The following is a 23578-nucleotide window of genomic DNA, read 5'->3' on the forward strand; positions in this document are numbered from 1 at the left end:
ATCCGTATTCCCAACACGATGGTCGTCTTGGGCATCGGCAAAATTTTCCTCGCTGTCCGAGTCAGAATCAGAAAAATCTGATTGACTGTCACTAAATTCTGGCTCAAACATATACGGTTGAACGGAAAACTCATCGTAATCGCTATCATCTTCCATTTTTCAACATTTTTTATCTAAAGTTGCAAGATATAATACATCCGAAGCCATTTATTATGCCGGCTCGTAATTGAGTCGTTATTGAGTGCCTGTTACGTCACTTCCGGTTTGAATGAAAATGGCGAGAACATCGGAATGTGTGAAAAATCGCGACTTTGTTCTATTCGTTCTCGCTAATAACACCGTATTTGAAATGAAGTGAGGAGCGAAATAGTTTAGATATGCACTAAATTCGATAAATAAAGGTGTTTTACGGGTTTTTAAAACCGCGGCAGGTGAACTTTAAAAGAATGTGATAACAAGGGCTGTTTGTAAAACATGCATGCCCCCCATATGGGCTGTCCATTGTAGTAGCAGCCATTGTGTGAATACGATTTTTGTCACTGTGACCTTGACCTTTGATCTAGTGACCTGAAAATCAATAGGGGTCATCTGCGAGTCACGATCAATGTACTTATGAAGTGTCATGATCCTAGACAAAAGCCTTCTTGAGTTATCATCCGAAAATCATTATACTATTTCGGGTCACCGTGACCTTGACCTTTGACCTTGTGACCTCAAAATCAATAGGGGTCATCTGCAAGTCATGATCAATCTACCTATGAAGTTTCATGATCCTAGGCGTATTCGTTCTTGAGTTATCATCCGAAAACCATTTTACTATTTCGGGTCACCGTGACCTTGACCTTTGACCTAGTGACCTAAAAATCAATAGGGGTCATCTGCGAGTCATGATCAATCTACCCATGAAGTTTCATGATCCTAGGCATATGCGTTCTTGAGTTATCATCCGGAAACCATTTTACTATTTCGGGTCACCGTGACCTTGACCTTTGACCTAGTGACCTCAAAATGAGTAGGGGTCATATGCGAGTCATGATCAATCTACCCATGAAGTTTCATGATCCTAGGCCCAAGCGTTCTTGAGTTATCATCCGGAAACCATTTTACTATTTCGGGTCACCGTGACCTTAACCTTTGACCTAGTGACCTCAAAATCAATAGGGGTCATCTGCAAGTCATGATCAATGTACCTATGAAGTTTCATGATCCTAGGCCCAAGCGTTCTTGAGTTATCGTCTGACAACCACCTGGTGGACGGACAGACCGACCGACCGACAGACAGACCGACATGAGCAAAGCAATATACCCCCTCTTCTTCGAAGGGGGGCATAAAAAGATCTGACACTCCTTCTCATATCATACCATCTTTTATTAAAATTTTCCAGGAAATTCGTTAGTAAGCTCGCCAAAGGCTCACTTACTAACAAAATTCCTGAACTCGTTTAATAAAATATGGTATGATATGACAACTCGTGCCAGATCCTATATGTATCAAACTTAACATGTCAGAACAAGAGCTGTGTTTGTGAAACACATTGCCCCCTGAAAAAACTCTGGAAACAGATGCTAGACAGACAGATGGACGAACAGACAGACAGTGCGACTGTGATATGAAACTCTATGGGGGCAAAAAAAGCCATCATCTAATCTGATGCTAGACAAAATAGAAGGGATCCTCACCCCCCCAAATACCAATATATGATGCTGAAAATGGAGTCTGGTACAACCTGGTATTGTTAAGTACATAATATGCATTTCAATCAACATCAAAGTTTCGATTTGATGGACACTCGACTTCTTATCCTTTATTGCGATATGGCTTTTAGTTTGTCATAATCAAGAACTTTGTTACTAACTTGCTAGATGATTTTTCCAGGTTGTGCATAATGGAAAAAATAATACTTGAGCTAATTTGAAGAAAGTCACTTGTTGCTTATGATGTTATGGATTGCGTATGATATCAATCTTATTTAATCATGTGCAGTCTGATACTTGCTATCTACTAACTAGATCTGAAGACAATGTATAAGATATCATGTTTAGATGACCTTTCAATAACCTTTCAATAACTAATCAACTTTTTGTCTTCAAGTCTTAGGTAAACATTTTGTGCATTCGATGATAAAAGCAAAAACAATCTACGTGTACACTATGCCAAATCTCATGCACTTGGTTTTAAATCGGGTTGTCCCGGTGACAAGCACATGTACCAACCACTGAGACAACTCCAAAACCATTTAAAATAAAAATTACACTTGCTGAATTAGCTATTTTATTAGACAGAAAAAGAAAATTACACTTGCAATTTTTCAACTGAAAAATCAACTGAACATGACCTCTTTTGCCATAACCAATGAATCAAATGTTAGTATTTAATTTCAATGAGAATGGAGAATAAATATATCATGTGCAACAGAAAATGTCTGTTAAACCAAATAATGACACAATTAAATTGAATTTACCATTTGAAATATCGTTTTCCGATAGGTAGATTTTGTAAGGAAAATTGAAATCATTGGTAGAAGCATTTTTCCATGTTGTTGCATCTAAATTGTTCTCTGGGTTACCTGAAAACAAAAACACTCATATTTCAGAAAAAGTATCAGCCACATTTTTCAATGAAACAGTTAACAACTACACCTTAAATTCAAATAAAAAAACGGTTTTGTTTCCTTTGAAACTATTTTATTAAAGTTTGATTGAAAGAAAGCCTAAGGCTTTACAAGACACTCTCGGGACTGTTTTCTGGGTTGAATCAGTACTTGGAGTCTTAAGATCTTGGGAACGATCCCAGAGTGATGACCAAAACTGGCTTCACAAAATTTTATTCTACAAATATAATAGCAATGACCCTATTGTCGAATTATACAGAATGCTAGGTTAGTATTCAATACAGATAAGTATAATTGTAAGGGTTAGAAAACCTAAACCACTAAGGCTCGATTGGTCATTGTCGGCTCGGGTTCTACTTATATGTACCCCGGGTGCTCTTAAGTATACTTATATGTACCCCGGGTACTCTTAAGTATACTTATATGTACCCCGGGTACGGTAAATATACTTAAATGTACCTGGGAAATTTAACGCTAAATCGGTCGTTGTTGTCTTTTTTTTCTTTATTATATTCACTTTTATGTCAATTTTCTGTAAAATTGCCACTCTATATTATCAAAACTCATACTCAAAAAGCATGTTGATGCAGGTTTTAAAAAGATAAGTTTGTTTAAGATAATTGGTAGCGCGCTTTACTACATCAGATTTTGGGTGGGAATATAACTCGGGTACAGTCTAAACTCGACAGTGTACGATTAAGTTTATTTACCGTACCCGGGGTACATGTAAGTATACTTAAGAGCACCCGGATACATATAAGTAGTACCCAAGCCAACAATGACCAATCGAGCGTTATATCACCACTAAGTGTTGGAAATGTGGTCTTTCAATTTTGGTCTGGAAGATTAGAATTGATTACTGTAATGTTTCATTTTCTGAGCATATTATTTTAGGATCTACTAAGAAAAGTTTGATGTTTAGGACAATAACTTTTTCTATACACCAACTTGAAGTGTAAAAAGAGGTCCTTATTTACATGTATAACAAACAAACCGAATTCAAGGTACAATGATAAAATGCAAGTATAAGGAATATCCACATTATATGTATTTCTCCATGTACCGGTAGTAAATGGAACAAATAAATGACAGTGAAATGCAGTAAATCCATATACTTCCATATTAATATTTGTTTTATTAAAACATAAATAGTTCATCTCTGATTGAAAGAAATCTTTTTATTTAAGTTAATTTTCTGTTTTAAATAGAAAAGTATTCAAATTGGCGAGATAAAGCTGATTAAACGGTAAGCAAGTTATCACAGTAGTTCAAACATCTCGACCAGATTGTGTCAGGACCTTACAAATTACAGTACAATACTCCATAGTCACAACATCTCTACATACTTCTCTTTGTCCTCAATGTGGCAGCAGTTTCCTTGCTTATTATAAGGCCTCTGGCCTTTATTGCCCCTTGTGCATCATTTGTAAAAAATGCAGCCTTCATTGTAACAGTAACGGATGATAAGGTGGAACCATCTTCTTGTATCGTTCCATGTTTTTGGATATTCCAAGGTGGCGGAGCTAAACATAGTGAAAACCAGTGAAGAAAAAATGCTGTCAAGCATTTTTATTAGACTTTTCAATTAAACTTATAATAATTTAACTTAAATAATACATGCCAAATTATATGAATACAACAATCAAATATGACGCACACCTATTCTTGTAAATGTATGAGAAAAAATTATATATATAATTATTATAAAATGTTTTGAGATGAAATTTAATGTCTAAAAAGCATAATATAATGGTAAACCTTGATAAAATGTGAAAAACAACCACCATTTGTTAAAACAAAAATATTAATACAAAATTCATACTGTGTACCTTGTATACAATCAACTATTAATACAACCTAAACATGGCAGAGTATGTAATTCTTACCACATGTTTGTGTAACAAAACTGAATTTTTTTTCGGCACCTTCAGTCAAATCCTCCCCAACAGCAAAGATCTACAAGCACAAAATGCCATTCAAAAACAGAGGTTTACCATAAAGTTATAGTTTAAGTTAAATACACCTGCGACTTTTTGTTGCAGACTTAGAGGCCATTCCCATGGCTTACTTTAATGGCATATAACTCAAGAATAAGTAAATCAATGCACTTGAAAATTGTCTGCAACATCTGCATTTCATGGTGAAGGCATTTTTCAATATTTCAAGTTTTCATCGAATAGCTTGGGAAACATGGAAGTAGCTCGCTCCACAAATTGTGTGCATTATTTGCTTCTGCCTTTAAAAATGACTATATAGCACATATCTCAGAATTTAGTACATCACTGTACATGAAAATTATGTCTTGCACATTATGTACACTTAATTGTGAGGACATATTTAAAGTTTCAAGTGAATTGCTTGAGAAATGTACAAGAAGTTTGATTCACAAACATACAACCTTTATGCTTCTTCAATAAAAATGTTTAAGTTCAAGGGCACATAACTCAAGAACATGAATATCACTGTGGCTTGCATGTTTTCACTTCATGCTGATGACTTATTTCATGTTCCAAGTTAATTACTTGAGAAATTTGCAAGAAATTCACATCACAAACTTATAACACGTTTGCATAATTCATAATACAAATATGAAAGTGGAAAGCCCTAAGAGGTTGTCAACAAATTCCAGACATCGGTTTCAATAGACAACTCAGAGAAGGAGTGGTTCTTGCATTATTATGACATTGATATTGGTTCCAACAATATTTTTACACCTTGGACATTGGTTTCTATAGTTTTTTGACACACTCAACATTGCATCCTAGATAACATTGACATCCCAGACATGGGTTCCTTAGTGAAAGTATTTTGACATCCTATAGATTAGATCCTAGATATTTTTGACATCCCTTACAATCAATTCAACAATTTTTTGACACCCTGGACATTGGGTCCCATGTATTTCTTTAATAACATAATGGTTATCTTGTTTTTCTGTTTTCAGCATCAGCAGTCAATATGCATTTATGTCTGTATATGCATGTTTTAATAATGATATGTTATGCACACAATAAGTAAAGAAACTAAACCACTTTCACCAACAAACAAACAGTTATGTTGACATACATAAAACTTAAACGACTAATTTTGTACATGTTGGACACAGCTATATTTTGAACTTTCTTTTAAACCAATTAAAAAACCTTTAACAATAGTAGATATTTAAATGTATCAATTTATGTGTATAGTATCAATAACAACAATTCATTACATTTTTTAAAATGCCATAATGGATTAAAAAAAGAAATTCTTTAAACACAGACCTCTGAGTCATAATGTTTCTCTGCTGTGAGCCCATTAAGTTCTTTAGAAAATTTCCTATTCTCCATGCGATACCGATCAACGCCTCTGACAATAAATAGTTCATCTGGTGCATTATCATATTTTATATTGTAATATAAAATACGATCATTTCTGTCAAATAATCCTGGCTCCCACCAGGTAACTTTGACTTTGCTTGCATCACAATTGTCTTGATTGGTCGAGTCATTAAAATAGTCAACCGAAACTACTGCCACTGCACCAGGTGCTGAAATACCAAAAAATAAAAACTCTAAATAGAAAAATATGCAATAGTTGCTCATTCCCCCATTTGTCTAGCTTATAGTGAGTTGGGGTTTGTCTAGCTAATGGTTAGTTGGGGTTTGTCTAGCTAATGGTTAGTTGGAGTTTGTCTAGCTAAGTGTTAGTAAGAGTTTGTCTAGCTCATATTGAGAATGGATTTGTCTAGCTAATAGTGAGTTGGGATTTGTCTTGCTCATAGTGAGTTGGAATTTGGCTCGCTAATTGTTAGTTGGAGTTTGTCTAGTTAATAGTTAGATTTTGTCTAGCTAATAGTGATTTGAGGTTTGTCTCACTCATTGTGAGTTAGGGTTTGTCTAGCTAATAGTGAGTTGAGGTTTGTCTCGCTCATAGTGAGTTAGGGTTTGTCTAGCTAATAGTGAGTTGAGGTTTGTCCCGCTCATAGTGAGTTAGGGTTTGTCTAGCTAATAGTGAGTTGAGGTTTGTCTCGCTCATAGTGAGTTAGGGTTTGTCTAGCTAATTGTGAGTTGAGGTTTGTCTCGCTCATAGTGAGTTAGGGTTTGTCTAGCTAATAGTGAGTTGAGGTTTGTCTCGCTCATAGTGAGTTAGGGTTTGCCTTGCTAATAGTTAGTTGGGGTTTGTCTAGCTAATAGTTAGTTGGGGCTTGCCTAGCTTACAGTTTTTTTTTGCAGATGTTGATCAGTGGTTCTGATAGGGTTAACTATTGGAGTAATGGTAAACGTATCTTAACTAGCCGCTAACCTCCGAAGGCCACTATAAAAAGCTGTTTCCAAAATGGTTCACAATTTATAATTCTGTTTTCAGTACTTTTTCTCATAGCAGTCTAGCAAGTCACTCAATGAAATGGATCTGGTGTCTACCTCAAAATGTACCATGAGTTGTTTTAATAGTTTTTCAATGTTCAACCTTTTCATATAGTTGCTAACTGGCAGGGTTCAAACAATTGTAAAATGCACAGGATAATAAAAACCAGCTCCATGACAGGGATGAAAGATCTGGATTGGGCACAAACAAGTTGTAATCAGTGTGAATATCAATACTGGCATTATTACATTTTCACCCTAAATGCATAAACATTGTTTGTATATTGATGTTCCAGTAGAGAAATTGTGATATAGCAGATTTAATGTATTGAGCCAATTTGCATGATGAAATGACATGCATTAATAACTTGGGCAATAAACAAGATAAACAGTCAAACATAGTCAAAGAAAGTATGAATTTTAGTTTAAACCTATTTATTTGAGCTCGACTGCATCAAAAGCATCAGGCTTAATGAAACGCTCTTGAGTAAGGTTCATCAGTAGAACCATGAGTACTTGCTGTGTTTCTATCCAGGAAATAGATTCCAGAGTTCAACAAGCCAAGGCCTTCCATGTGATCAAGCTCAAATAAATTGGTTTTAATTAAAACAAGTAAGACTGATTACACACATTTTAAAGTCAATACCAAGCCCAGTTAAAAAATAAATTAAGACAAAGTAAAATATTATGTAATCAATTTACACATAATTTTCATGTTCAGTATGTTCCAATTACTTCCTTATTTACAGTTTAATATATACATAAATTCCTCTTAGAAACCTTGTGATAAATCAGTTTTTATATTTTCCATAGAAATGTTAATTTTGTTTTTCATAACATGGTTTTAAATATCAAAGACATGAGTACCTGCTGGAAGTGTAGTAAAGTTCCAGGATCTAGCTTCACTTATTTCCCCCGAAGTTGCTGCTGTTACAGAAACTTCATACATCCAGTCCTCTTCAAGTCCCATAATTGTGCAATTTTCGGAAGTAAAGTCTGAAATATAGTGGAGTGTAACTCTTTTACACATTGTTTTCAGTTTGGTAAAGCCTACTTCTTACAGTGTTTCATAGCGATCTAGCTGGATGACCTTTCAAATTATAGCTGGTGACATTCAATCATAAAGAAAGTTTGAACAATAGCTTATCCATATTTTGCAAATAAAATAAAATGAGCAAAGAATCACATTAAGCGCATTAAAGGGCGCATGAAATCACCTTTTGCCCATCACTAATGTTATATCTCGCACACATTCGCTATCATGTGCACATTAAATGTCAGATTTATAGTCGATACCCATGCATATGACAAGTCAAACAGTCGGAAATAATAAATTACATTTGCACTCAGGGATATACAATTTAGTACTTACATGGTTATGAATATTTAAAATTTATCAAAGCATGGAAATGATTCAGAAAAAATAGTGTAGTGTTATTATATCATTAATGCAAAACAATAACACTTTCAACAAGAGATGTGTTTGTCAAAAACACAATACCCCCTTCTGCGCCGCTTTGAAGCCATATATTTGACCTTTGATCTTTAATGTTGACCTTGACCTTTCATCACTCAAAATGTGCAGCTCAACGAGAAGTAAGTAAGTGATTGAATGGAGAAATGATTTTTTTTTTAATTCTTGACCTTTGACCTTGAAGGATGACCTTGACCTTGACTTTTCACCACTCAAAATGAGCAGCTCCATGAGATGCACATGCATGGTAAATATCAAGTTGCTATGTTCAATATTGCAAAAGTTATCAAACTTTAACCAAGGTTAAAGTTTTGGGACAGAATGACAGACAGACAAACAGACAGACAAACAGACAGACAGACAGACAGACAGACAGACAGACAGACAGACAGACAGACAGACAGACAGACAGACAGACAGACAGACAGACAGACAGACAGACAGACAGACAGACAGACACAGACAGACAGACAGACAGACAGACAGACAGACAGACAGACAGACAGACAGACAGACAGACAGACAGACAGACAGACAGACAGGGCAAAAACAATATACCCCCGATCTATAGATCCGGGCATAAAAATGACATAGTTCTTGGAAATAACAAATGACCAAGGACGGTCAATCAGATGTTTCAGGATGCAATTCAATATAACTTTACTTGAAGGTCATATACAAAGGAATAAAAGATGTTTACAGGACTGCATGTACCTAGTCATGGGACAAACTCCGATGTAAGCCTAAAATATTTTTTGCAAGTTTGATGAAATCTGCATTACCCAATTTATGACTCAATAATAAAATTTGTCCTTAATAGAAGATTAAGTAAATATTCACAATTTTTTTTTTAATCTTTTCGTGAATAATAAAGGCACAGCCCAGACAAGCTCTAGAGCCTACTACTATGCCTACTAAATTTGACCTGTGACCTCTAAGAGTGACCTTGATCTTTCAGCTAGTGATCTGTGTCTCACACATAGCATGCAGCTTTCCCACAGTGAACACATGTGGTGAGTTATTTTAAAACTGCATGATGAAAGATGAAGTTACAGTCTGACACACTCAGACAGATGCACGCAGGCTCTCACACACTGATACATTCACTCACAAAGACATAGAGGTTACTAAAAGTGGGATCCACAATACAATGATAACTTTGACAGAGAGAATTTCTTGTTTGAATGATTTTTTCATATCAAAATTAACTAAATAAAACAAAGTCAAATTTTCAAACATGCAAGTTAAATTGCTTTCCATTGGATTCTTCACTTTGACACTATGGATATGTTAATGCTAATTCCAAAATTGAACATTTAACATTATACTGACTCATCATAAAATCATAAAATTACAATAGCAAGAATATATTACTCTAACCCCAAACTGAGTTTTGACATTTGTAATGAATTTGTTGTATGTACTTTAAAAATCAATAAACATTTAACAAAAATATGTATTAAGCAAGAGATGTGTTTGTCAGAAACACAATGCCCCCTACAGCACCACTTTGAAGCCATATATTTGACCTTTGACTTTGAAGGATGACCTTTACCTTTCACCACTCAAAATATGCAGCTCCATAGGATACACATGCACGACAAATATCAAGTTGCTATCTTCAATATAGCAAAAGTTATCGCAAAACATTAACCAAGGTTCAAGTTTTGGAACAGAATGACAGACAGACAGACAGACAGGCCGAAAACAATATACCCCCAATCATTCGATCCGGGGGCATAAAAAACTAAACTACGTTTAAAATCTGAAGTATTGAACATTAATCCTAAATGTAGTTTTTGTCTTGAATCAAATCCAAGACTTCCATAATAAATTTAAAATTTTCAAATGAATAGAAATTGTTGTTCATCTCCATGCATTCATTGAACACAGATTTAACAGAAAGGAGTTTACAAGAACTATATAGAATCATAGCCAGGTTTCAAGTTTCATTCTAGATCTGTATTTATAACTTACTTGTATTAGTGTCAACTGTAAAAGTAATCAACTGAATTCTTTAATAAATATCTTCAACTATGGTCATTAATGGGACGACTGTTGCTGTAGCTGTACCCATATTGCATTCAACACACTTCGTTTACACATATAAAGTTCCTTTAGCTTGATTGCATATAACATCAAAGGATCATGGAGAAACTCTGGGTTCTACTCAAAACCAGTAACGAATACTTGATACTGCCTTAACAAAGATCTTGAAAAGACTCCCCAAAAGGAGATAAAACCTGTAACCTACTGGTTGCAAGGCAAACAACATGACTATCCATGACACAATTGCCTTCGAACGGTTAGGCAAAGTCTAATATTCTAATACTATAATTAGCAATATGGCTGGCAAAGATTTGTATATACATGAATATCATTTAAATGGTACTGTAAACAATTATTGTGAAACACCCTTTAATGTTCTTCCAGAGCATTGATAACTCTATTTTCATAACATTGTGGTGAGGAATACAAAATAATAAATTTGTGTTCATACTCTGAGCAGTGCAGGTCCGAGTAATATTGTCAATGCCTGGGACGACACTTCTGGCCTCAGCTGTGTAGTTCACAGGACCAGGGTTCCTTTCCGGGATGTCCCATGTCACTGTCACAATTGTGCTCTCTATGTATGTCACCTTGACATTCCTGACAGGTCCTGGCGCTAAAATAAAGTTTTCACAACTATCATTTATATGTTTGTTAATATATTATTTAATCAATATTGCAATCCTATATTGGAGGTATATGAAAAGTTTGCTTCTATACATGTATATTCATTACTGTTCAAACATTTTTAATCTTTATTGCAATCCTATATTGGAGGTATTTGAAAAGTTTGCTTCTATACATGTATATTCATTACTATTAAAACATTTTTTAATCTTTATTGCAATCCTGTATTGGAGGTATTTAAAAAGTTTGCTTCTATACATGTATATTCATAACTGTTAAAACATTTTTTAATCTTTATTGCAATCCTGTATTGGAGGTATTTAAAAAGTTTGCTTCTATACATGTATATTCATTACTGTTCAAACATTTTTAATCTTTATTGCAATCCTGTATTGGAGGTATTTAAAAAGTTTGCTTCTATACATGTATATTCATTACTGTTAAAACATTTTTTAATCTTTATTGCAATCCTATATTGGAGGTATTTGAAAAGTTTGCTTCTATACATGTATATTCATTACTGTAACTGTGTTCCTACTTAATTATAGTTTGTTTTTTATTTAACTTTTTTTAGCCTCAATATACAGGGACTGTAATGTAAGGCAGGCTTACATACTCTAACAAGAGCACCGCATAATGGGTGCTAACGATCGGCTGCGAAAGCTTGTCAGAATATTTTCATTTTTTTAGAGGTCACAGTCACCTTGACCTTTGACCTAGTGACCCAAAACTGGGTGTGGCGTGTAGAACTCATGAAGGTGCATCTACATATGAAGTTTCAAAGTTGTAGGTGGAAGCACTTTGATTTTAGAGCCAATGTTAAGGTTTTAGCACGACGCCTACGGCGAAAGGCTGACGGCGGACGACAAGCTGGCTATGACAATACCTCGGGTTTTCTCCGAAAACAGCAGAGCTTAAAATATATTATCCCAATTACAGTTGCTCAAGAATTATTGAGCAAAACCGTTGTTTTTTGAAGTTATGGTGACCCTGCCAAATAAGCATTACCAATTAAGGTCTTGCTTATGCCTTTATGTTACTATGTAAATGAAACAATGTTTACACTGAATAAGAAAAATCATATATTGACCCTGGTACCAAACATAATTTGAATAATTTGAATATATAATGTGGAAGTGTTTGAAAGCACATTAATCTTACATAGTTTATACAACAAAAAGTGTCCAAACGTGTTTGACATATGAGCTGTGCTCTGTGAAAAGTGGGTTTAATGCATGTGCCTAAAGTGTCATGTCAGATTAGCCTGTGCAGTCCGCACAGGCTAATCAGGGACAACACTTTCCACTTTTATTGTATTTTTTGTTTTAATAAAGTCTCTTCTTCGCAAAAATCCAGCTTAATATGCTGAAGGTGTTGTCCCTAATCTTATCCTGTGGGGACTGCATAGGCTTATCTGGAAGGACACTTCATGCACATGCATCGAAACCCCTTTTCACAGAGCACGACCTATATGTATTCATTAAAATATGGGTATTTCTTAAGGTTGAAACGGCTCAATTTAGCGATTTCTGATAAACTTATAGCTCAAAGAATAAACTTAAATCAATGTGTTTGCTGATGCAAATTGAATGCTTTGTCTTGCCTTTAAAATAAATATTATTTGTTTAAATGAAATACTGTTCTTGAACAAGGTAGTTTAAGTGTCACATAAAGCATATAAAAGAAAACATATACAAATGTTTCTTACAATTAATTATTGTTGGACATCATAGTATTAACATTATAACCCAATTTTACTAAATTATTCAAACATACAGCAGCAACTAATTAATTTTCAGATAACATTTCCTCGCCCTTATGTCAAAATGTTTGCACAAGTGGCCATTGAATGTTTCAAAGTATATGAGATTATTACATGCATGTATTATTCAAGTTGGTTGGACAGTGCGATTGGAGTAAGGCTGAGATAGCGTGAGAAAAAGTCCAGCCATGTAGTTCATTGCGGATTGTTTGTTATCTTACTTACTGGTATGCATGGACAAATTTGTGAATGTAAAATTGCAGTATGTTTGGAGAAATTAACTGGACATAAAGAAATTGAAAAGGAAATTAAACTGGACTCGAAATAATCCATGACTTTGCTGTAAATTTCATCATACATTATTACACAGATTAATTGACAACTCAGTTAATTTGAATCATGTCATTATGTCATTACATCAAATTACGCATGGCGTTGTTAATTGTACAAACTATGCCCACCCCCATTAACCGCCCCCCCCCCTCTCCCGGACTACATTTGAGGCTTAGACTTTTGCCTTAAATATGACCTTGACCTTGAGCTAACATGACTGACAGTCATACAGTTACAGGACAGGCCTTCCTATGATTCCCCTACTGCTTTGCATCGTTGAATTATACATGAATAACTTTTATATACTTCTTCCAGTCTCCAAGAACCACCTTCAAAATGCAGTACTTACCACCGATTTTAGTCATAACACTTTTTTCAGAATAAAGTCCTTCGCCAGCTCCTGTTCTTGCCTTTACATGTGCTGTGTAATTAGTATATGGTTGCAGTCCACAGATGGTAACATTCATGTTCTTCTGGTTATATTCCAATGGTAAAGGGCTCTCTGAGCTGTTAGCTGCGCAATTAGTTGGACACCACGGCTCAGGCTTAAAAGAACAAAGAATAATTGGGTGTAGCATTCTGGAAAAACAAACATGGCGTCAATTACTGATATTAACGCTGGCACAATGAATTTTTACTCAAATTTACAGTCAGAGTAGTGCAGTATCAATAAATAACCTTAACAAACTTTTTAAATTTAAATTTGGGGGTATAAAGCTGCAAATAATTCATGAATTATGGTACATGCAGATGAGCAATATTGAATATTGCACCATATATTGTTTTTATTCGGAAGACATTCTGAGAATTGAATGTGTTAAAGCTTGCAGTGTTTTTTCCACCATTTTGGGAATGGGGCCGGGTTCCTTTTGATTCGGAAAATTAACGGCGTTTTGACTAAACTTGGTGACGTAGTGACCTAGTTTTTGACCCCAGATGACCCAAATACAATCCCAACCCAGATTTCATCAAGATAAACATACTGACCAAATTTCATGAAGATTGGATGAAAACTGTGACCTCTACTGTCTACACAAATAAATTGTTGAATGACGCACGCACGCACAACGGACGCCGGACATCACATGGTCCCATAAGCTCACCATGTCACTTCGCTAAAAATATATACTTTTTTACATTGGGAATGAGTTCGGTTACTGGACCCGATTTTGAATGAAAAAAAACACTGGCTTGCCAATATACTAAATTTTATTGACATGAAACTCACACTCCACTCGCTTAATAACTTGCTCAACTTTGTTTCTATTTTTGTGCTCCTTTTTGTTTGTGCATGTGTTTCTCAAATTAAATGATGCTCTTACAGTGTAAATGTATAATGTGATATGCTTTCATCGATTTAACTTTAACACTATTATAGATTTGAAACTATATTCACTGTAATTGTATTTTAATACATTCACACATCAAGGGCAATGTCGGGTTGATGATGGCAAGTTATACTGATGCTCCAACTAAATTTCGAGGTTTTTATTACTCTTAGCTTACCACATAGCAATTACCAGTGCACTCAACACCTGACATGAATATCATTTAGTTTTAAAAGAATCAGCTTTGGGACATTGTACTGTCATTATTGTCATCAGTTAAATTATTTATTTTATTTAAGATATAACGATCATTTGGAATTTCTAGAAACCCAATTTTATATTGTATGGACTGTATGAAAACCAGTATGTACCAACAGAAAAATAATCAACTAGCAACTTACATGACTTGTATTTTTTGCATCTACGTGCAGTATAACTTTACAAATATTTGCATTCTCCAAGTTCAGCACCAGCACCAGCTTATACTCATTAATGTCACCATTTGGATAACGTGGACGGCCCCAAGTGAAGGTGACGGAGTCGTTGGTCGAGCTCCCAGTCAGATTGCAAACTTGGCCTGGTTCTGAAATGCACAGAAATCTTTAAAGCCAGTATCAATCATTTATGTCAAACATTATTTTATGGCTACATGATTCTATGTTTTTTTAAACCTAAACTGAAATTACAGCAAAATGTAATTTATATGCAAACAACATATAGTGAAATTTCATAGTTTGTTTTCTAGTGAAATACATGTCATAACTTTAAAGGATTTGGTATATATGGTCTTAGAAGGAAACATTTCTGTGAAGTTATGTTGCAGTCCAACCAATAGTTTCAGACAAGAAGATCTTTACAATTTTCCATATTAAATCCGAGGAAATCTGCTCTTATCCCTTGGAATCCAATTTGTAATGCAACCAGTTGAATTCAACTAATTTGAGGGTCACTTGATAACTAAAGATTGTTCATGATAAAATCAACAAAGTGTTTCAAACTACACCGCCATAAATTCTCAAAAAAATCCACCTGCCATGCCATGCTGTACATAACCACAACCAACCTTTGTAGAGTTCCATCAAGTGATTATACAAAACAAGCATAGACAATGTCTGTTGGTTAATGTCAACAAGAAACATTGCAATGCTATGCAACCAGGTTTTAAATCTTTTACCAATTAATAAACTATTATTAACGCTTCATTGGTCATTGTCAGCTCTGGAACTTACTAAAATGTACCCCGTTCTCTTAAGTATTCCCGCCCAAAATCCGACGTCGTAAATCCCGCCCACCAGCCATAGCCCAATCAAATAACCAGGATTGTCAACTATGTCAAAAAGGGCAAAAACTAAAGATCAAGGAACTAAAATTCCACAATCTGCTTGTATTGACGAACAAAATCTTTGAAGGAGGAGTGAATTTTCCAAACGCTCTCGTCTTACAGGAGGAGCGTAAAAGATCTGATGTTATAACATGTATTTTCTGACCAGGAAGACTCTTTTTCATTTAGTTAAATACCTTTTCTATAAGCGCATATTTTCCGAAAGTAGAAGTCAAATGAATGGGAAGATGTCATTGTGAATTTCATACAGCAGATGCCCGTTGTTATTGCAGACTATGCAGACTATACAGAATATATGCGTTGTTATGTCCCCAGTAAAAAAAAAAAAATCTGCGCAAACTTTTAGCATGGAATATGACTGTCAGACTGCATCCATCGTAAGTATTGATTTTCATGACATTATCTAACCGCAAGGTAGGTTTTTAAACAACTCTGAATTTCGTCTTCAAAATGTCAGACACACGCATGTTCTATAAAGAAGGTGACATTAGACCAGTAACAAACTGTGAATTGATACGTGCTAACAATGGGCCAAACTGTCCCTCAATCTGTCCCTTTCCATAACTCTGTCAGTTTAATATATTTGAAAAGATAAGAAAACGTTAAATGATAATTAACATTAGAGCAAATAATGTAGGTCAAGACTTAACTGACAAATACTGCAATTCTTATTGTAAAATCACATTTTCCCATCCCTATAGATGCCCTCAACAGACATCTATTATAGACATCTATATATCTAAATGCACTTCAACACAGTTGTTTTGAAGTCATCGGGACCGTTAAAAAAACTACGGATTAACAATAATTCGAAACAAGGGCTGTTTGTAAAACATGCATGCCCCCCATATGGGCTGTCCGTTGTAGTGGCAGCCATTGTGTGAATACGATTTTTGTCACTGTGACCTTGACCTTTGACCTAGTGACCTGAAAATCAATAGGGGTCATCTGCGGGTCAAGATCAATGTACCTATGAAGTGTCATGATCCTTGGCAAAAGTGTTCTTGAGTTATCATCCGAAAATCATTTTACTATTTCCGGTCACCGTGACCTTGACCTTTGACCTTGTGACCTCAAAATCAATAGGGGTCATCTGCAAGTCATGATCAATCTACCTATGAAGTTTCATGATCCTAGGCGTATGCGTTCTTGAGTTATCATCCGAAAACCATTTTACTATTTCTAGTCACCGTGACCTTGACCTTTGACCTAGTGACCTCAAAATCAATAGGGGTCATCTGCGAGTCATGATCAATCTACCCATGAAGTTTCATGATCCTAGGCGTATGCGTTCTTGAGTTATCATCCGGAAACCATTTTACTATTTCGGGTCACCGTGACCTGGACCTTTGACCTAGTGACCTCAAAATAAATAGGGGTCATCTGCAAGTCATGATCAATCTACCCATGAAGTTTCATGATCCTAGGCGTATGCGTTCTTGAGTTATAATTCAAAAACCATTTTACTATTTCAGGTCACTGTGACCTTGACCTTTGACCTAGTGACCTCAAAATCAATAGGGGTCATCTGCGAGTCATGATCAATGTACCAATGAAGTTTTATGATCCTAGGCCCAAGCGTTCTTGAGTTATCGTCTGACAACCACCTGGTGGACGGACCGACAGACCGACCGACCGACATGAGCAAAGCAATATACCCTCTCTTCTTCGAAGGGGGGCATAATAAACATTTGACAGAAGACTTCTTTAATTCTGTAATGATAAAATGTTGAACCCCGCTTGACCCCCTTTTTAGTTACTGTCGATCCAGATATCCTCCCGGGTTGGGTACCGGGCCATTCTTCAGTGGTTTACTTGTTTGTATCAGACAATTTGTAATTATCTTTGTTAAAAAGGTAGAGTTTATATATGATGCATTTCATTTGGCCACATTTTACTTAGACCTAACGTGACACGTTTGTTTGTTACTTAAGAATGCAAAAATACATTAATAGTCATTATCGGCTTCTGACAACATTATAAAATTAACACGCTACGCGCAGAAGACAAAGGTGTAATCATCGGCTTTTGACGCGCCACGCACAGATGACAAAGGTGTGAAATTACACTCAGTGTTTTGCAGTTTTGACTTCGGGTTAAAGATTGATAATTAGGCGCGAATTATAGTGCTGAGGCCAACAGGATTACTTCTAATTGACGATTTCTTCGGTTTAACGAAGTTCAGATTAACAATGAAATTTAACATTAAACAAAGAAGAACCACAATCTGGACCCGAAAATACTTTGAAATAACGGTGACTTCGGATTATCAGTGTTCAAAATACTAGTGTTGAAGTGTATAGCAACCCGGGATTTTCAAGACTTCCATGGTTACCTTCAATTAAGAAGGTGCCTATTAAAGCTAGTATGCTTACACATATACCTACACATCAAAAATGGTTGTTCCCCCTTTAGTCTGACATCATACCTTCTTATATAATTATGTTTCGGATTTAAGACTTTGGACATACACTTTTGTCAAACATTTAAATTTGAGGGTGAGCACACCAACGAAAATTCACAAATATTAGTGTACAAATGAATAATATTAGTTTGACAGTACCGTAAGTCAAGATAATAACATATTCCTTTGATAATTATTCAATAAGCATGTTGGAAAATAAATTTTACTCAATCAAACAGATAAATGTTTTTTACACTTTTCCATGATCAGGGCCAGATGGGGGGGGGGGGGGGGCACACAATTTGTTCCATAAAACAAATGCGGGGGTGGGGGGTGGGGGGGGGGGGGGGGTAAGAAGTAACAAGGGCTGTTTGTAAAACATGCATGCCCCTCATATGGGCTGTCCGTTGTAGTGGCAGCCATTGTGTGAATACGATTTTTGTCACTGTGACCTTGACCTTTGACCTAGTGACCTGAAAATCAATAGGGGTCATCTGCGGGTCACAATCAATGTACCTATGAAGTGTCATGATCCTAGGCAAAAGCGTTCTTGAGTTATCATCCGAAAATCATTTTACTATTTCGGGTCACCGTGACCTTGACCTTTGACCTTGTGACCTCAAAATCAATAGGGGTCATCTGCAAGTCATGATCAATCTACCTATGAAGTTTCATGATCCTAGGCGTATGCGTTCTTGAGTTATCATCCGAAAACGATTTTACTATTTCGGGTCACCGTGACCTTGACCTTTGACCTAGTGACCTCAAAATCAATAGGGGTCATCTGCGAGTCATGATCAATCTACCCATGAAGTTTCATGATCCTAGGCGTATGCGTTCTTGAGCTATCATCCGGAAACCATTTTACTATTTCGGGTCACCGTGACCTTGACCTTTTACCTAGTGACCTCAAAATCAATAGGGGTCATCTGCAAGTCATGATCAATCTACCCATGAAGTTTCATGATCCTAGGCGTATGCGTTCTTGAGTTATCATTCAACAAGAGTTCCGCGGTCGGAGATGACCGCATTGAAGCCGGATTTTTGATTTAAATGACAGGAAAGTACCTTTCGTGTTTTTGTCAATGCAATACTTAAATTACTGAAATATTGTTCAAAGGTCAAAATGAAATGTAAGTACTTTTCAAGGCATGAGCAAACCTTGTGTTATGTTTTGAATGCATGCATATACATGAACAACAATAACATTTAAGACTCTAGGTACAAGCATACCAAAGTTATAACATGGAATAAGAACTTTAACATTTTTACCTACCAAAGTTATAAGAACTTTAACATTTTTACATTCAAGGTCACAGTGACCTTGACCTTAGAATGAATGACCTTGAAATGACCAGTGGTCATCTAAGTGTGCTTGCAAACCTTCATGTCAAGTTTGAAGACTCTATGTCCAAGCATACCAAAGTTATAACAATTTTAACATTTTAACATTTAAGGTCACAGTGACCTTGACCTTCAAATGACATTGAAATGACCAGTGGTCATCTTCTAGTACTGGCCAATCTTTATTTCAAGTTTGAAGACTCTAGGTACAAGCATACCAAAGTTATAACATGAAATAAGAACTTTAACATTTTTACATTCAAGGTCACAGTGACCTTGACCTTCAAATGAATGACCTTGAAATGTCCAGTGGTTACTTACTAGTTCTGGCCAACCTTCATGTCAAGTTTCAAGACTCTAGGTCCAAGCATACCAAAGTTATAACAACTTTAACATTTTTACATTCAAGGTCAGTGACCTTGACCTTCAAATGAATGACCTTGAAATGTCCAGTGGTTACTTACTAGTTCTGGCCAACCTTCATGTCAAGTTTCAAGACTCTAGGTCCAAGCATACCAAAGTTATAACAACTTTAACATTTTTATATTGAAGGTCACAGTGACCTTCACCTTCAAATGAATGACCTTGAAATGACCAGTGGTCATCTGTTAATCCTGGCCAACCTTCATGTCAAGTTTGAAGACTCTAGGTCCAAGCATACCAAAGTTATACCATGAAATAAGAACTTTAACATTTTTACATTCAAGGTCACAGTGACCTTGACCTTCAAATGAATGACCTTGAAATGACCAGTGGTTACTAACTAGTTATGGCCAACCTTCATGTCAAGTTTCAAGACTCTAGGTCCAAGCATACCAAAGTTATAACAACTTTAACATTTTTTATATTGAAGGTCACAGTGACCTTGACCTTCAAATGAATGACCTTGAAATGACCAGTGGTCATCTGTTAATCCTGGCCAACCTTCATGTCAAGTTTGAAGACTCTAGGTCCAAGCATACCAAAGTTATACCATGAAATAAGAACTTTAACATTTTCGAGCACGCCGCCCGCCCGCCACCCCGCCCCCCCGCCCGCCCGCCCGCCCGCCCGCCCGCCCGACAACATCAATCTATAAGCCGAGATTTTTTCGAAAAAAATCCGGCTAAAAACCATTTTACTATTTCTGGTCACCGTGACCTTGACCTTTGACCTAGTGACCTCAAAATCAATAGGGGTCATCAGCGAGTCATGATCAATGTACCTATGAAGTTTCATGATCCTAGGCCCAAGTTGAGTTATCGTCTGACAACCACCTGGTGGACGGACCGACAGACCGACTGACAGACCGACCGACCGACATGAGCAAAGCAATATACCCCCTCTTCTTCGAAGGGGGGCATAAATATAAAAAGCTGTCTGTTAAAGATGTTTAATCTTTATTTAAAATTGCAATTGACATTCAACAGTACAACAAGTAACAAATACACTGTAGCTCCAAATGGTAGGGGCTGGCAGCTAAATTTAACAACACTGAGCTGGTAGGTGGACTCTAACAGTCATCTTCATGACGAGTTCTGAAAATAAAAAAGAAAGAGTTTATAGAAATGTAGAATTAGTTGAATTAACTATACAACATTTTATTTCAAAAATACATAAATACTGTTGGTCTGATCAATATTTCAATAACCATATTTTATCAGGGAGTGATAAAATGTGAATGTTATTAATTAAAAATGCAAAAGCTGAAAAAAATGATCAAAACGTTTGATAAAATTCAATTTTAATAAAATTAATATCTACAAGGTGTATACAGAGCGGAACAGGCATACAATGTATATCATGGTATTTATTGTACTATTAGTATAAAAGAAATTTGTTAATAAATTTACGCTCAATCTTTTTGCTCCTTTATTTCAATATTTTAGAGTTAAACCTAAAACATACTGAATAAACTTGGCGCAATAAACGCATTATAATACATTTTAAAAAATAAATTCTTACCTTAGACTCGACAACTTTGGCTCAGAATCAGACTCCCATGTTTTTTGGTTTGTTGGATAGACCAAAAAATCGATCCAGTGTTGTTGCCTTTCGCTCCAGTTTTTATGAAGACAATGCCGTGATACGCTGTATTATATACCGCAAGAAAAGTCTCCATATCTTATGTTCCCATGTTTATTACGTCTGACAATACAGTGTTAATTGGTATACTTGCCATTCAAACAAGGTTCGAGATCATCCAGACGCTTATTTAGTGTACATGACAGACGCTTAATATTACCAAGACGCTTAAAATATCTGCCGAAAAGAGAGCATATCGCACTCAAGATATTCTTGCGACAGTGATAATCGAGTCTTAACGTACAACAGGTGACTCCCTGTGGATAGTAGGCAGTAAGGTTGGAAGTGGCATGTCTTCTGTCGGAAAGTGGGTAAATCGGAACATCTGGCCAACTTTGTTTCACACAAAAAAAATGCTTACACAAAAAAAAGAAGACTTTAGCGGCTGGGGGGGGGCACTTGCCCCTCGTGCCCCCACCCCCTGGTAAATCTGTGCCTGATGTTTCATTCATCTAATATTACTTCATGCTAAGTGTATCGAGCAATATATGTTCAAATGTATTGCATACAATAAAGCCCTAAAGAAATGCTTCACACTTACTTGCTTCAACAGTTCTGCTTTGGATCAATGATTCATAACCCGGATATTTGTCATTCCATGCTTTGACACTGATGTTGTAGAATGCGCCTGTAATTGTTCAACACAAAATAGAGGGATCACTAAGTCTCAAATCAGTTGTCACAGCATGGCAATCAGCAATTGTTCTTGCAGCTTTGGGAATGGGTCCAGTTCAATTAAAGTTGTAAAGAAGGAAATATCAAAAGAAGTAGTACAGTACTTTAACTAGTGTTTTGTAGATAGATTCATATATGTTTTTATAACCCATAATTTTTATGTTTTTTATTTTTATTTTTCATAAAATACAATTTATAATGTGTCCACATGGACCAATCAGATTATTTCCATGTCAAAAAAAGAAATACAATATATATATATATATATAAACATACCAGAAACCAAACCTTGGAGTTTAAAACTATTCTCAGCTGAAGAAGTATTTTGACATTGATTTTTTTCAAAATTTGTGTCATTGTAGCTTTTATATTCATAACAGACTTCATAATGTTGTAAATCCCCATTGGGTTCCAGAGGCGCTGTCCAGTTCAGTTGTATTGTATTGCCTGTTGCATTGGCCGTCAAATCTCTAGGCTCACTTGGTCCTGAAATTGAACAAGAGTGTTGTGATTGCCCAAAACGCTCTCTTGGCTAATTGAAAATTAAGGCATCTTATAATTATAAGATTGGAGAGAAAAGTCTTCTAATTATAAAAACTGATGTGTCTGTCTATAATTGTGAACTACATTATACTTAAATTTGTATTGTCAGGACAATACAAATTGTCTGGACAAGTAAACTTCCAGGGCCCCCATTCAAAAAAACAAATACATTAAAATTCAATATGAAACCAAGTGTTCAGTTGACATAACAGAACTTAATGGTGAGTTCAATATACTTTACATCATAATATACCAACATGAATATCCATCTAATTATTTTCAGTTAATCTATAATTCAGCATAAGTGCTTGTTGCTTTGGCAATATGAAACATTGGAGGAATGGGTCAGGTGACTAAAGTAATTTCCTTTATTTTGAGAATTGAACTCCTTTCACAGTTTCAAACTGACACACAACTTTTAGAGCAGAAAGTGAACATGAGTTGTCAGAGGACAGCGTGCTCGACTATTCAAGTGCTTGACAGTATAACGTAATTTGCCATCATGTGGAAACTGTTCATATTCAATACACTTCAACACCGTTATTTCGAACACCGATAATCCGAAGTCACCGTTATTTCGAAGTATTTTTCGGGTCCCGAGTTTGGTTCTTCTTTGTTTAATGTAAAATTTCATTGTTAATCCGAACTTCGTTAAACCGAAGAAATCGTTAATTA

The 23578-nt window shown here is 35.7% G+C and overlaps 1 protein-coding gene and 1 long non-coding RNA gene across 3 annotated transcripts in view; both read right to left on the minus strand.

Annotated features, from left to right (window-relative positions):
- Positions 1-23578, minus strand: part of LOC127852618 (receptor-type tyrosine-protein phosphatase beta-like) — a 73346-nt gene that overhangs the window by 44276 nt on the left and 5492 nt on the right. The window contains exons 4-13 of the mRNA XM_052386569.1: positions 22637-22846; positions 22227-22313; positions 14933-15114; positions 13553-13748; positions 10933-11097; positions 7826-7954; positions 5876-6141; positions 4499-4568; positions 3959-4135; positions 2463-2567 (exon numbers count right to left, since the gene is read on the minus strand). Of these exons, the coding sequence (XP_052242529.1) occupies positions 2463-2567; positions 3959-4135; positions 4499-4568; positions 5876-6141; positions 7826-7954; positions 10933-11097; positions 13553-13748; positions 14933-15114; positions 22227-22313; positions 22637-22846 (1587 nt within the window). The remainder of the gene's footprint in view (positions 1-2462; positions 2568-3958; positions 4136-4498; positions 4569-5875; positions 6142-7825; positions 7955-10932; positions 11098-13552; positions 13749-14932; positions 15115-22226; positions 22314-22636; positions 22847-23578) is intronic.
- On the minus strand, positions 16682-20626 carry LOC127853458 (uncharacterized). 2 transcript variants are annotated; one of them, XR_008036619.1, is made up of 4 exons: positions 20340-20626; positions 19178-20039; positions 18794-19032; positions 16692-16843 (listed from the first exon to the last, which is right to left on the minus strand). It is a non-coding gene; the product is annotated as an uncharacterized LOC127853458 (long non-coding RNA). The 2 variants fall into 2 exon arrangements; XR_008036618.1 differs by having other exon boundaries at positions 16682-16843; positions 18794-20039.

The sequence above is a fragment of the Dreissena polymorpha genome, chromosome 12, assembly GCF_020536995.1.
Source record: "Dreissena polymorpha isolate Duluth1 chromosome 12, UMN_Dpol_1.0, whole genome shotgun sequence".
Classification (NCBI taxonomy): Eukaryota; Metazoa; Mollusca; class Bivalvia; order Myida; family Dreissenidae; genus Dreissena; species Dreissena polymorpha.